At 43.9% G+C, this 16,032-nt stretch overlaps 1 protein-coding gene and 1 long non-coding RNA gene across 4 annotated transcripts in view; one reads left to right on the forward strand and one right to left on the reverse strand.

The window, feature by feature from the left end:
* Nucleotides 1-1,583: 1,583 nt before the first annotated feature.
* LOC149977392 (uncharacterized) lies at nucleotides 1,584-12,151 on the reverse strand. 2 transcript variants are annotated; one of them, XR_016486546.1, is made up of 2 exons: nucleotides 11,996-12,151; nucleotides 1,584-3,400 (listed from the first exon to the last, which is right to left on the reverse strand). It is a non-coding gene; the product is annotated as an uncharacterized LOC149977392 (long non-coding RNA). The 2 variants fall into 2 exon arrangements; XR_016486547.1 differs by having other exon boundaries at nucleotides 11,857-12,040.
* Nucleotides 11,239-16,032, forward strand: part of LOC110489618 (tumor necrosis factor ligand superfamily member 10) — a 10,605-nt gene continuing 5,811 nt past the window's right edge. The window contains exons 1-2 of one of the 2 annotated variants that reach the window (XM_036943758.2): nucleotides 11,239-11,813; nucleotides 15,795-15,935. In XM_036943758.2, coding sequence (XP_036799653.2) covers nucleotides 11,547-11,813; nucleotides 15,795-15,935 — 408 coding nt within the window. In that variant the 5' untranslated portion in view covers nucleotides 11,239-11,546. The remainder of the gene's footprint in view (nucleotides 11,814-15,794; nucleotides 15,936-16,032) is intronic. The other variant, XM_090199312.1, reaches the window with a different exon arrangement.

Consider the following 16,032-nt stretch of genomic DNA (forward strand, 5'->3'; position numbering starts at 1 on the left):
TGGAACAGGGTTTTACCAGGGTATAGGGCTATTGGAACAGGGTTTTACCAGGGTACAGGGCTATTGGAACAGGGTTTTACCAGGGTATAGGGCTATTGGAACAGGGTTTTACCAGGGTATAGGGCTATTGGAACAGGGTTTTACCAGAGTATAGGACCATTAAAACAGGGTTTTACCAGGGTATAGGACCATTAAAACAGGGTTTTACCAGGGTATAGGACCATTAAAACAGGGTTTTACCAGGGTATAGGACCAGTGGAACAGATTCTGATACAGTAGGAGACCAGACAGGCTGAAAGGACCTCTGAGCTTTAAGCTTTTTTAGAAAAAGTATTGTATATATAAAGGATCTACGTGCAGAGAGACAGAAAACATTGACCAAAGAACGAACATGTGTTTTTATTATAAGGAATATTTGTGTGATATAAAGTAATCAAAGGATTCATTCAGGAACAGGTGTGTAAAAAGAGTAAAGCCATATAGGGCCAAATTCTCTTATTTTCTTTTTAAAACGTCTATCCTCCTTTCAAATCAAGTTTTATTGGCCACATACATGTGTTTAGCAGATGTTATTGCGGGTGTAGCAAAATTATTGTGTTTCTAGTTCCCAACAGTGCAGTAATATCTAACAAGTTATATCTAACAATTACACAATACAATACTCTATACATACAAATCTAAATAAAAGGACTCGAATTAAGAATATATAAACACTTTCTCACACTCACACGCTGTTCATGGTTTGATGTATTATGCAGTTTTTTAAAAATATTTTTGACAGATGTTTGTTGGCTACTGGGACAGTTGAATGTGCATTAGGCTTGGCCAGAGTCATATTTAGGTCTATGGCTTTGGGCCTGGCTAATGACCCTGGGTGTAATACCACTTTTAGACAGAGGGTGGCACTGTTGCACTCTACACAGGATTATAAAACTCTTCCAAAAAAAATGAACGGAGTAAACTTGTAGGGAGCAAAGGCCTCAGTTTGAGTTTCACCTCACAACGGTCAGAATATCACTGAGAATGTAAACTTATGAATATATGTACATAAAATATATATTTATCTGTTATTAAGCCTGACTATAAAATATGCATGTATCTGTTATTGAGCCTGATTATAAAATATATACTTATCTTTTGAGTCTGACTATAAAATATATATTTTTCTGTTGAGTCTGACTATAATATATATATGTATCTGTTATTGAGCCTGACTATGAAATATATATTTATTTGAGTGTGACTATAAAATATATATTTATCTGTTGAGTCTGACAATAAAATATATATCAAATGTATTATTTATAAAGCCCTTCTTACATCAGCTGATATCTCAAAGCCAGAACCCAGGAAGAAACCTAGAGAGGAACCAGGCTGAGGGGTGGCCAGTCCTCTTCTGACTGTGCCAGGTGGAGACTATAACAGAACATGGCCAATATGTTCAAATGAACATACAGTGCCTTGCGAAAGTATTCGGCCCCATTGAACTTTGCGACCTTTTGCCACATTTCAGGCTTCAAACATAAAGATATAAAACTGTATTTTTTTGTGAAGCATCAACAACAAGTGGGACACAATCATGAAGTGGAACGACATTTATTGGATATTTCAAACTTTTTTAACAAATCAAAAACGGAAAAATTGGGCGTGCAAAATTATTCAGCCCCTTTACTTTCAGTGCAGCAAACTCTCTCCAGAAGTTCAGTGAGGATCTCTGAATGATCCAATGTTGACCTAAATGACTAATGATGATAAATACAATCCACCTGTGTGTAATCAAGTCTCCGTATAAATGCACCTGCACTGTGATAGTCTCAGAGTTCCGTCAAAAGCGCAGAGAGCATCATGAAGAACAAGGAACACACCAGGCAGGTCCGAGATACTGTTGTGAAGAAGTTTAAAGCCGGATTTGGATACAAAAAGATTTCCCAAGCTTTAAACATCCCAAGGAGCACTGTGCAAGCGATAATATTGAAATGGAAGGAGTATCAGACCACTGCAAATCTACCAAGACCTGGCTGTCCCTCTAAACTTTCAGCTCATACAAGGAGAAGACTGATCAGAGATGCAGCCAAGAGGCCCATGATCACTCTGGATGAACTGCAGAGATCAACAGCTGAGGTGGGAGACTCTGTCCATAGGACAACAATCAGTCAGTCGTATGTTGCACAAATCTGGCCTTTATGGAAGAGTGGCAAGAAGAAAGCCATTTCTTAAAGATATCCATAAAAAGTGTTGTTTAAAGTTTGCCACAAGCCACCTGGGAGATACACCAAACATGTGGAAGAAGGTGCTCTGGTCAGATGAAACCAAAATTGAACTTTTTGGCAACAATGCAAAACGTCATGTTTGGCGTAAAAGCAACACAGCTCATCACCATGAACACACCATCCCCACTGTCAAACATGGTGGTGGCAGCATCATGGTTTGGGCCTGCTTTTCTTCAGCAGGGACAGGGAAGATGGTTAAAATTGATGGGAAGATGGATGGAGCCAAATACAGGACCATTCTGGAAGAAAACCTGATGTAGTCTGCAAAAGACCTGAGACTGGGACGGAGATTTGTCTTCCAACAAGACAATGATCCAAAACATAAAGCAAAATCTACAATGGAATGGTTCAAAAATAAACATATCCAGGTGTTAGAATGGCCAAGTCAAAGTCCAGACCTGAATCTAATCGAGAATCTTTGGAAAGAACTGAAAACTGCTGTTCACAAATGCTCTCCATCCAACCTCACTGAGCTCGAGCTGTTTTGCAAGGAGGAATGGGAAAAAATGTCAGTCTCTCGATGTGCAAAACTGATAGAGACATACCCCAAGTGACTTACAGCTGTAATCGCAACAAAAGGTGGCGCTACAAAGTATTAACTTAAGCGGGCTGAATAATTTTGCACGCCCAATTTTTCAGTTTTTGATATGTTAAAAAAGTTTGACATATCCAATAAATGTCGTTCCAGTTCATGATTGTGTCCCACTTGTTGTTGATTCTTCACAAAAAAATACAGTTTGATATCTTTATGTTTGGAGCCTGCAATGTGGCAAAAGGTCGCAAAGTTCAAGGGGGCCGAATACTTTCGCAAGGCACTGTAAATGACCAGCAGGGTCAAATAATAATAATCACAGTGGTTGTCGAGGGTGCAGCTAGTCAGCACCTCAGGAGTAAATGTCAGTTGGCTTTTCATAGCCAATCATTCAGAGTATCTCTACCGCTACTGCTGTCTCTAGAGAGTTGAAAACAGCAGGTCTGGGACAGGTAGCACTTCCGGTGAACAGGTCAGGGTTCCATAGCTGCAGGCAGAACAGTTGAAACTGGAGCAGGAGCATGGCCAGGTGGACTGGGAACAGCAAGGAGTCATCAGGCCAGGTAGTCCTGGGGCATGGTCCTAGGGCTCAGGTCCTCTGAGAGAGAGAGAGAAAGAAAGAGAGAAAGAGAGAAAGAAAGAGAGAAAGACAGAAAGAAAGAGAGAATGAGAGAGAGAATTAGAGAGAACATACTTAAATTCACACAGGACAGCGGATAAGACAGGGGAAATTCTCCAGATAACAGACTGAACCTAGCCCCCGACACATAAACTACTGCAGCATAAATACTGGAGGCTGAGACAGGAGGGGTGAGGAGACACTGTGGCCCCACCCCCCGGACAGGGCCAAACAGGCAGGATATAACCCCACCCACATTGCCAATGCACAGCCCCCACACCACTAGAGGGATATCTTCAACCACCAACTTACCATCCTGAGACAAGGCCGAGTATAGCCCACAAAGATCTCCGCCACGGCACAACCCAAGGGGGGCGCCAACCCAGACAGGAAGATCACGTCAGTGACTCAACCCACTCAAGTGACGCACCCCTCCTAGGGACGGCATGGAAGAGCACCAGTAAGCCAGTGACTCAGCCCCTGCAATAGGATTAGAGGCAGAGAATCCCAGTGGAGAGAGGGGAACCGGCCAGGCAGAGACAGCAAAGGCAGTTCGTTGCTCCAGTGCCTTTCCATTCACCTTCACACTCCTGGGCCAGACTACACTCAATCATAGGACCTACTGAAGAGATGAGTCTTCAATAAAGACTTAAAGGTTGAGACTGAGTCTGCGTCTTTCACATGGATAGGCAGACCATTCCATAAAAATTGTGCTCTATAGGAGAAAGCCCTGCCTCCAGCTGTTTGCTTAGAAATTCTAGGGACAATTAGGAGGCCTGCGTCTTGTGACCGTAGCGTACGTGTAGGTATGTACGGCAGGAGACCAAATCAGAAAGATGGATAGGAGCAAGCCCATGTAATGCTTTGTAGGTTTGCAGAAAAACCTTGAAATCAGCCCTTGCCTTAACAGGAAGCCAGTGTAGGGAGGCTAGCACTGGAGTAATATGATCACATTTATTGGTTCTAGTCAGGATTCTAGCAGCCGTGTTTAGCACTAACTGAAGTTTATTTAGTTCTTTATCCGGGTAGCCGGATATATATTTATCTATTATTGAGCCTGACTATAAAATATATATGTATCTGTTATTAAACCTGACTATAAAATCTATATTTATCTTTTGAGTCCGACTATTATATATATATATATATATGTATGTATCTGTTATTAAGCCTGACTATGAAATATATATGTATCTGTTGAGCCTGACTATAAAATATGTATTTATCTGTTATTGAGTCTGACTATAAAATATGTATTAATCTGTTGAGTCTGACTAAAAAATATGTATTTATCTGTTATTGAGTCTGACTATAAAATATATATTAATCTGTTATTGAGTCTGACTATAAAATATGTATTTATCTGTTATTGAGTCTGACTATAAAATATGTATTAATCTGTTATTGAGTCTGACTATAAAATATGTATTAATCTGTTATTGAGTCTGACTATAAAATATGTATTTATCTGTTATTGAGTCTGACTATAAAATATAGATTTATCTGTTGAGCCTGACTATAAAATATGTATTTATCTGTTATTGAGTCTGACTATAAAATATGTATTTATCTGTTATTGAGTCTGACTATAAAATATGTATTAATCTGTTATTGAGTCTGACTATAAAATATGTATTTATCTGTTATTGAGTCTGACTATAAAATATAGATTTATCTGTTGAGCCTGACTATAAAATATGTATTTATCTGTTATTGAGTCTGACTATAAAATATAGATTTATCTGTTGAGCCTGACTATAAAATATGTATTTATCTGTTATTGAGTCTGACTATAAAATATATATTAATCTGTTGAGCCTGACTATAAAATATGTATTAATCTGTTATTGAGTCTGACTATAAAATATGTATTTATCTGTTATTGAGTCTGACTATAAAATATATATTAATCTGTTGAGCCTGACTATAAAATATGTATTAATCTGTTATTGAGTCTGACTATAAAATATGTATTTATCTGTTATTGAGTCTGACTATAAAATATGTATTTATCTGTTATTGAGTCTGACTATAAAATATATATTAATCTGTTGAGCCTGACTATAAAATATGTATTTATCTGTTATTGAGTCTGACTATAAAATATGTATTTATCTGTTATTGAGTCTGACTATAAAATATATATTAATCTGTTGAGCCTGACTATAAAATATAGATTTATCTGTTGAGCCTGACTATAAAATGTAGATTTATCTGTTGAGCCTGACTATAAAATGTAGATTTATCTGTTGAGCCTGACTATGAAATGTAGATTTATCTGTTGAGCCTGACTATAAAATGTAGATTTATCTGTTGAGCCTGACTATAAAATATAGATTTATCTGTTGAGCCTGACTATAAAATATAGATTTATCTGTTGAGCCTGACTATAAAATATATATTAATCTGTTGAGCCTGACTATAAAATATGTATTTATCTGTTATTGAGTCTGACTATAAAATATGTATTTATCTGTTATTGAGCCTGACTATAAAATATATATTAATCTGTTGAGCCTGACTATAAAATATAGATTTATCTGTTGAGCCTGACTATAAAATGTAGATTTATCTGTTGAGCCTGACTATAAAATGTAGATTTATCTGTTGAGCCTGACTATGAAATGTAGATTTATCTGTTGAGCCTGACTATAAAATGTAGATTTATCTGTTGAGCCTGACTATAAAAGATAGATGTATCTGTTGAGCCTGACTATAAAATGTAGATTTATCTGTTGAGCCTGACTATAAAATGTAGATTTATCTGTTGAGCCTGACTATAAAATATAGATTTATCTGTTGAGCCTGACTATAAAATGTAGATTTATCTGTTGAGCCTGACTATAAAAGATATATTTATCTGTTGAGCCTGACTATAAAAGATAGATTTATCTGTTGAGCCTGACTCTAAAATATAGATTTATCTGTTGAGCCTGACTATAAAAGATAGATTTATCTGTTGAGCCTGACTATAAAATATAGATTTATCTGTTGAGCCTGACTATAAAAGATAGATTTATCTGTTGAGCCTGACTATAAAATATAGATTTATCTGTTGAGCCTGACTATAAAATGTAGATTTATATGTTGAGCCTGACTATAAAATGTAGATTTATCTGTTGAGCCTGACTATAAAATGTAGATTTATCTGTTGAGCCTGACTATAAAAGATAGATTTATCTGTTGAGCCTGACTATAAAATTTAGATTTATATGTTATTTAGCCTGACTATAAAATGTAGATTTATATGTTATTTAGCCTGACTGTGTCTGTGCTTGTTTCAAATTTTTCTCTTGGACTTAGATAAAGTTTCAGTGGTCTGTGTTGGTTCAGATAGGACTTTGTCTTAGTAATAGTTCTGTATTTCAAGGTGAAAAGAGTTCTTCCGGTTTTAAAGGAAAAATGTGTGTGTGCACACGTACGTGCGTGTGGGCTGTTCTGTTTTAAAGAATGCAGTTTGAATCTCCAGGATATTTGTAGCTGAACTGAGAGTGACACACCTCTCTATTGATAGAGAGTAAAATCACACACACACACACACACTTACACTCAGACATGTCAGCTATGTGAATGTGTGTGTTGAATCGTAGCTGAAGCCTTCAGGCAGGAGATGGCCTCTCAGGTTGATTCTTGGGGAACCTGTTCTCATTTTCTGTCTCTCACGCTCTCCTTTCCTCTCACTTCCTCTTTCTACCTCTCCTTTCCTGTCTCTTCCTACCTCTCCTTTCCTCTCTCTTCCTCTTTCTACCTCTCCTTTCCTCTTTCTACCTCTCCGTTCCTCTCTCTTCCTCTTTCTACCTCTCCTTTCCTGTCTCTTCCTCTTTCTACCTCTCCTTTCCTGTCTCTTCCTCTTTCTACCTCTCCTTTCCTCTTTCTACCTCTCTCTTCCTCTTTCTACCTCTCCTTTCCTGTCTCTTCCTCTTTCTACCTCTCCTTTCCTGTCTCTTCCTCTTTCTACCTCTCCTTTCCTGTCTCTTCCTCTTTCTACCTCTCCTTTCCTGTCTCTTCCTCTTTCTACCTCTCCTTTCCTCTATTTTCCTCTTTCTACCTCTCCTTTCCTCTCTCTTCCTCTCCTTTCTTTCTCAAGACCTGAGGAACAGTGGAACCAGACCATCACATGACCCATCACATGACAGTAGAGGATGAGGAGGTACATGCTCTCTCAACACATCTGAGTGTGTAGTTTGTGTGTGTGTGTGTGTGTGTCCCTGACCTCGCGTTGGGAGTCAGTCTCCGTGCCCCGGGGAGTAACCCGTTAATCACTTGCTGCTGGACGATTTATTTCAAAAGAAAACAAAGAGAAAACGGAGAGAATGTGGAAAGAGAAGTGTGGGAGAGCATGGTGTGGGAATGTGATAGGAGAACATTATCTCTGAGTAAAGGTTACATTGTTCACTGCTTTCTGACAGATGGAAGGAGGGAGGGAGGGAGGGGGAGATTGAGGGAGAGAATGGGAGGAAAAGGGGTAGAAAGAGCGAAGGCTTCGGGTGAGTAAAAGATCTGGATCAACATAAAGACAGTCTGTATCTAAGGGCTCAGACACTGAGTCAGACCCCCCCAGACACACACACACTCTGACATCCCCCACATATGGTATGTAATTGTATCTCATAGAGCTCGCCCCTCTCTACCCCTCTCTCCTTGATTCCTGAAGTGAAATGAGGCATTGAGTTAGCAGCTCCTATTACAATAGTGCTAGTTAACACACACACACACACACACACACACACACACACACACACACACACACACACACACACACACGGTAACACAAATCTAGTTGTATTATTGTTATTATTGTTATATTACATTATTGTTTTGTTTACTCAACTTTTCGGTCCAAACGTTAACTGAACAAAAAAAAAATTGTCCCAAATCTTTAGAAGAATTCAGTCAATTTTAAATGATGTTTTTGATCATATGTTCATTCAATACTTGGAACGAAGAGTAAACAACAACAAAAAGCTGTGGTACCAGTTACTTTATAATAATCAGATGAAACAACTACACTGGCAAAATCTAAACACAACATGTACATTTTCATGAGCTGAAATAAAAAAGATCTCAGAAATGTTCCAAACACACAAAAAGCTAATTTCTCTCAAATGTTGTGGACATATTTGTTTAGATAAGATAAGATAATCCATTCACCTGACAGGTGTGGCATATCAAGAAGCTAACTAAACAGCATGATCATTACATAGGTGCACCTTGTGCTGTGGACAATAAAAGGCAGTTTTGTCACACAACACAATGGCACAGATGTCTCAAGTTTTGAGGGAGTGTGCAATTGGCATGCTGACTGCAGGAAGATCCACCAGAGCTGTTGTCAGATAATTTTATGTTCAATTCACTAACATAAGCTGCCTCCAATGTCGTTCTAGAGAAGGGGGGGGGGGGGGTGGTTGAGGAGCGTTCCTGTCTGTAATAAAGCCATTTTGTGGAGAAAAACAAATTTTGATTGGCTGAACCTGGCTGCCAAGTGGTTGAGCCTATGCCCTCCCAGACCCACCCATGGCTGCGCCCCTGCCCATGTGAAATCCATAAATTAGGGACTAATGAATTCATTTCAATTGACAGATTTTCTTACATGAACTGTTAACCCAGCAAAATCTTAGAAATGGTTGTATGTTGCGTTTATATTTTTGTTCAGTATAGGTTTTTACTGTGCACACACACACAGTCTGTAGATCATCTTTAGGAGCACATTGTGTCTCAGTTGGGGCTTTTCCTGGCGTCAGCGACAATAAACGATGCCAAAAACAGAACTCTGGAAAACCCCAAATTTTCTCTTCGGCCATTGGTCAGTTCTCTGCTTTCCAAATCGTTCAATTGGCCCATTATATTGTCTCCCTCGTCCCACCCCCCTGGGGTGTGCATGTGCCAGATAAACTGCCATGGTCATGGTCAGTGTGTGTGTGTGTGTGTGTTATAGAGCCATTTGATTGGCTGAATTGTGAGGAGGTCATGTCAACACCAAGGTGTAGAGGGAGAGAGGGGAAAGGGAGAGAGAGAGAGAGGATGGATGGATGGAGGTAGAATAGATGGAGAGAGATAGAATAGATGGAGAGAGGTAGGATGGATGGAGAGAGGTAGGATGGAGAGAGGTAGGATGGAGAGAGGTAGGATGGATGGAGAGAGGTAGGATGGACGGAGAGGGGTAGGATGGATGGAGAGGGGTAGGATGGATGGAGAGGGGTAGGATGGATGAAGAGAGGCAGAATGGATGGAGAGGGGTAGGATGGATAGAGAGAGGTAGGATGGATGGAGAGAAGTAGGATGGATGGAGAGAGGCAGAATGGATGGAGAGGGGTAGGATGGATGGAGAGGGGTAGAATGGATGGAGAGAGGTAGGATGGATGGAGAGAGGTAGGATGGATGGAGAGAGGACTGAGGTAAGAAAGAGGTGGAGTATGAGAGGTTTGAGAGAGGGGACGGGTAGAGGGGGAGGGGAAGAGAGGCAGGGGAAGAGAGGCAGGTGGAGAGAGGCAGGGGGAGAGATGGGAAGGGAAGAGAGGGAGAGGAAGAGAGGGGAGGTGAAGAGAGGGAGAGGAAGAGATAGGAGGGGAGAGAGGAAGGGGGAGAGAAGGAGGGGAAGAGATGGGAAGGGAAGAGATGGGAGGGGAAGAGCGAGAGGGGAAGAGAGAGAGGGGAAGAGAGAGAGGGGAAGAGATGGGAAGGGAAGAAAGGCAGAGGAACAGAGGCAGAGAGGGGGTGTGGGAAGGGAAGAGAGAGAGGGGAAGAGAGGGGGGAGTGAAGTGGGAGAGAGGGGAAGAGAGCAAGTAGTCAAGTTCCTTTAAAAAAGTGATTTTGGGGTGGACATTGTGTGTGGTATGTGTGTGTACGTAACATCATAGATAAACTGAGACTAGCCACTCTCAGCAGGGATAGCAATTTTTAAAATGATTAACTAGGCAAGTCAGTTAAGAACAAATTATTATTGACAATGACGGCCTCCCCCGGGCCAAACCCTAACCCGGACGATGCTGGGCCAATTGTGCACCGCCCTATGAGACTCCACTACGCCACTCGAGGGCCCCATATAATAGTGATGATGACGCTATGACTCAGACCTCCCCAAGTCCCCCTGGATGAGACAGACCCAGACCTCCCCAAGTCCCCCTGGATGAGACAGACCCAGACCCCCCCAAGCCCCCTGAATGAGACAGACCCAGACCTCCCCAAGTCCCCCTGGATGAGACAGACCCACACCTCCCCATGTCCCCCTGGATGCGACAGACCCAGACCTCCCCAAGCCCCCTGGATGAGACAGACCCAGACCTCCCCAAGCCCCCTGGATGAGACAGACCCAGACCTCCCCAAGCCCCCTGGATGAGACAGACTCAGACACACACACACCAGTGCCTCTAGCTTTTTTCTATAATTTCATGCAATCCTACTCATTTTGGGGTGAGAGAAACTGCAGCAGTTTTATAGCTAATTTCCTGCTATTCACATTTTGCCATGACTTATTCCATGTTCATATGATATCTGAGTGAGAGTGACTAACTAAATCAATAAGGCCCCCCTGGAGGTCAGGGCCCCAGGGCACATTCCCTGCGTGCCCGGTTGGTCAATTAGTGCTGATTAGGCCTACTACAAGGTTTATAGCTAGACTAGCTTACCTAGCAATCTAAAGAAGAAATCTGACATGGGATAACTGAGTGACTGACATAACAAGAAAAAACTGCTGATGCGCTACCAAATGTCGAAATTGCACATTGTGCATTCTACTATTTTAACTCTCAACAGTAAGTTGAGACCCCAACGGAGTTCCTAAAAATGGGGGCCCCGACCAACAAAAAAAACGCCCGAGCACATATTGAGGCCAGATGTTTAAGATACAGAACTGAGAAACAAGGTCCATTTATTAACCAGACACAAAAATCCTGTTTCTCTTTTAGAATAGAACAATGGAATAATAAAAACGTAACTTATTGACACGTATTGGTACGTCTATGCCTACAAAGAAAGAAGTGCAGATGTTGGTAGGCCGAACATAGATATGTTGCCTATATCTATGTAGAAAACTGACTTCCTAGCGTAATAATAATTGCATTTCAGGTTTGGTTTATTTTTTAGCCAGAACCGAAAGTTCCTCCAATACTTTTTCTTCACCGTGGCTATGCATGCTGTCCTGACAATGACTTCCCCTCTCCTCCCTCTGCCTCTCACTCTTTGCTGGAGGGAGGGGGGACAGAAGTTAGCTACCCTCTACTCCGTTTTTGTTCTGGAACCGGAGCGGAACAGAGAAGGGCGTGAGGCGGTGTTCGGTATGGCGGGAGGCTCAAGCGGCGTCTCATTTCTCGGGGTTCTGCTGCTCGCTGCGATTCTGGTGCAGACCGTGGCCGTTACTGTCACCGTGCTATACTTCACTAATGTCCTCAACACGGTAAGAACCGGGTGAAAAATAGGGGTAGCAAAAATACACTTACCATACAAGGTCGCTTGATGGAGCTTGGATATTGCACTTTTGTGACTATTCCATTGGCTCCATTGTTTCGGGCAAACTAAATGACGTATGTTGAAAGTATTTAAAATTAATTTGATCCAGGCTTGATACGGGTTGTTTACCTTGTGATTATGCGATGTTGTGCTGTGCTGTGCCAAATCGCACACAGTCGGAGAAAGTAGTTCTGTTCCAATAAAGCTTTTGCATGAAAACTTGTTGCTCTGCAAATTATTTCCCTGACTTGTTTGTTGATTGTAATAAACATTGCCTACGTGTGCAGCGAACGCTCAGTGCATTCGGTAAAATAAGGAGTGTTTTGTATTGTAGTGATGTGCCCTGGGAATAAGGAAGTTCTATGCAGAGAACTGCAGAAGGTTAGTGCTGTCTGGAATCCTTGGGATGTCCCTAGCCTAAACCCTAACCCCTACATTACACCTCAACTTACTCTAAATATAAACATTTTAAAGTTAAACTTCAATGGGGTAACATTAGTTAGGACATCCCACGGATCCCGGAGAGCAAAAGATTGACTGCAAGAAAACGTTGTTGATATGCCAATTATCAAATTGTATTGTTTTCTAATTGTTTAACCTTGTTTTAGCAGGGAACATTAAGTGTATTCTTAGTGCATTGTCCAAGTGGTGTTGAAATTGTAAATGTTTTGTTAGGCTCTTTGTGTTCTCTCATGCAGCTGTGTAACCTGGATTATTTCCATAATGATTGAGCAACAATGCTGACTCTCCCTCTCTCCACTTCCCTATACTCCCTCTCTCTGCTTCCCTATACTCCCCCCCTCTCGGCTTCCCTATACTCCCCCTCTCTCTGCTTCCCTATACTCCCCCTCTCTCTGCTTCCCTATACTCCCTCTCTCTGCTTCCCTATACTCCCTCTCTCTGCTTCCCTATACTCCCCCCCTCTCCGCTTCCCTATACTCCCTCTCTCTGCTTCCCTATACTCCCCCTCTCTCTGCTTCCCTATACTCCCTCTCTCTGCTTCCCTATACTCCCCCCCTCTCCGCTTCCCTATACTCCCCCTCGCTCTGCTTCCCTATACTCCCCCCCTCTCTCTGCTTCCCTATACTCCCCCTCTCTCCACTTCCCTATACTCCCTCTCTCTGCTTCCCTATATTCCCCCTCTCTCTGCTTCCCTATACTCCCCCTCTCTCTGCTTCCCTATACTCACCCCCTCTCTCTGCTTCCCTATACTCCCTCTCTCTGCTTCCCTATACTCCCCCCCTCTCCGCTTCCCTATACTCCCCCTCTCTCTGCTTCCCTATACTCCCCCCCTCTCTCTGCTTCCATATACTCCCCCTCTCTCCACTTCCCTATACTCCCTCTCTCTGCTTCCCTATATTCCCCCTCTCTCTGCTTCCCTATACTCCCCCTCTCTCTGCTTCCCTATACTCACCCCCCCTCTCCGCTTCCCTATACTCACCCCCTCTCCGCTTCCCTATACTCCCCCTCTCGCTGCTTCCTTATACTCCCCCTCTCCCTGCTTCCCTATACTCCCCCCCTCTCTCTGCTTCCCTATACTCCCCCCCTCTCTGCTTCCCTATACTCTCCATCTCTCTGCTTCCCTATACTCTCCCTCTCCCTGTTTCCCTATACTCCCCCTCTCTCTGCTTCCCTATACCCCCCCTCTCTCTGCTTCCCTATACTCCCCCTCTCTGCTTCCCTATACTCCCCCTCTCTCTGCTTCCCAATACTCCCCCTATCTCTGCTTCCCTATACCCCCCCCCTCTCTCTGCTTCCCTATACTCCCCCTCTCTCTGCTTCCCTATACTCCCCCTATCTCTGCTTCCCTATACTCCCCCCCTCTCTGCTTCCCTATACTCCCCCTCTCTCTGCTTCCCTATACTCCCCCTATCTCTGCTTCCCTATACTCCCCCCCTCTCTCTGCTTCCCTATACTCCCCCTCTCTCTGCTTCCCTATACTCCCCCCCTCTCTGCTTCCCTATACTCCCCTCCTCTCTTTGCTTCCCTATACTCCCCCCCTCTCTCTGCTTCCCTATACTCCCCCCCTCTCTCTGCTTCCCTATACTCCCCCTCTCTCTGCTTCCCTATACACCCCCTATCTCTGCTTCCCTATACTCCCCCTATCTCTGCTTCCCTATACTCCTCCTCTCTCCGCTTCCCTATACTCCCCCCCTCTCTCTGCTTCCCTATACTCCCCCTCTCTCTGCTTCCCTATACACCCACCCTCTCTCTGCTTCCCTATACTCCCCCTCTCTCTGCTTCCCTATACTCCCCCTCTCTCTGCTTCCCTATACTCCTCCTCTCTCTGCTTCCCTATACTCCCCCTCTCTCTGCTTCCCTATACTCCCCCTATCTCTGCTTCCCTATACTCCCCCTCTCTCTGCTTCCCTGTACTCCCCCTATCTCTGCTTCCCTATACTCCCCCCCTCTCTCTGCTTCCCTATACTCCCCCCCTCTCTCTGCTTCCCTATACTCCCCCCCTCTCTCTGCTTCCCTATACTCCCCCCCTCTCTCTGCTTCCCTATACTCCCCCTCTCTCTGCTTCCCTATACTCCCCCTATCTCTGCTTCCCTATACTCCCCCTATCTCTGCTTCCCTATACTCCTCCTCTCTCCGCTTCCCTATACTCCCCCCCTCTCTCTGCTTCCCTATACTCCCCCTATCTCTGCTTCCCTATACTCCCCCTCTCTCTGCTTCCCTGTACTCCCCCTATCTCTGCTTCCCTATACTCCCCCCCTCTCTCTGCTTCCCTATACTCCCCCCCTCTCTCTGCTTCCCTATACTCCCCCCCTCTCTCTGCTTCCCTATACTCCCCCCCTCTCTCTGCTTCCCTATACTCCCCCCCTCTCTCTGCTTCCCTATACTCCCCCCCTCTCTCTGCTTCCCTATACTCCCCCTCTCTCTGCTTCCCTATACTCCCCCTATCTCTGCTTCCCTATACTCCTCCTCTCTCCGCTTCCCTATACTCCCCCCCTCTCTCTGCTTCCCTATACTCCCCCTATCTCTGCTTCCCTATACTCCCCCCCTCTCTCTGCTTCCCTATACTCCCCCCCTCTCTCTGCTTCCCTATACTCCCCCCTCTCTCTGCTTCCCTATACTCCCCCCCTCTCTCTGCTTCCCTATACTCCCCCCCTCTCTCTGCTTCCCTATACTCCCCCTCTCTCTGCTTCCCTATACTCCCCCTATCTCTGCTTCCCTATACTCCCCCTATCTCTGCTTCCCTATACTCCTCCTCTCTCCGCTTCCCTATACTCCCCCCCTCTCTCTGCTTCCCTATACTCCCCCTCTCTCTGCTTCCCTATACTCCCCCTCTCTCTGCATCCCTATACTCCCCCTCTCTCTGCTTCCCTATACTCCTCCTCTCTCCGCTTCCCTATACTCCTCCTCTCTCCGCTTCCCTATACTCCCCCTATCTCTGCTTCCCTATACTCCTCCTCTCTCCGCTTCCCTATACTCCCCCTCTCTCTGCTTCCCTATACTCCTCCTCTCTCCGCTTCCCTATACTCCCCCTCTCTCTGCTTCCCTATACTCCCCCTCTCTCTGCTTCCCTATACTCCTCCTCTCTCCGCTTCCCTATACTCCTCCTCTCTCCGCTTCCCTATACTCCTCCTCTCTTCTATTTCTGTCTGTCTGTCTGTGTGAGTGAGTGAGTGAGTGGGATCAGTGGTTATGGCTGTTAATCATTACCAACCTGTATACAACAGGAAACTGAAACCTAAAGAACAGCGACAGAGAGATGTTATGAAGACGTGTACAGACAGACACTCCATTTGAACATGGCAATATTCCTTTGATTACAGTGTAACTTGAGGAAGTGAAGTAAACAACTGTTTATGATGCAGTGTTCTCAATTCTGGTCCCCCAAGAATCCCTAACAACGTTAGCCTACACTCTTTGTTGTTCAGTGGAAGGAGGTGTGTAGTATTTAATTGTGTGTGTTGTTCAGATGAAGGAGATGTTTGCAAGGAGCAGTGTGTCGTGTCTGACACGGGCCGACCTCAGAGGGGGACACGTACACTCCTCCACCGAGGGGAGAGGAGACCCCTGCTGGCAGGTCACACAGCAACTACACACCCTCATAGAGAAGGTAACACACATCCTCATAGAGAAGGTAACACACATCCTCATAGAGAAGGTAACACACACCCTCATAGAGAAGGTAACACACACCCTCATAGAGAAGG

The sequence above is a fragment of the Oncorhynchus mykiss genome, chromosome 15, assembly GCF_057628025.1.
Source record: "Oncorhynchus mykiss isolate SJ-2025 chromosome 15, ASM5762802v1, whole genome shotgun sequence".
NCBI classification, from domain to species: Eukaryota; Metazoa; Chordata; class Actinopteri; order Salmoniformes; family Salmonidae; genus Oncorhynchus; species Oncorhynchus mykiss.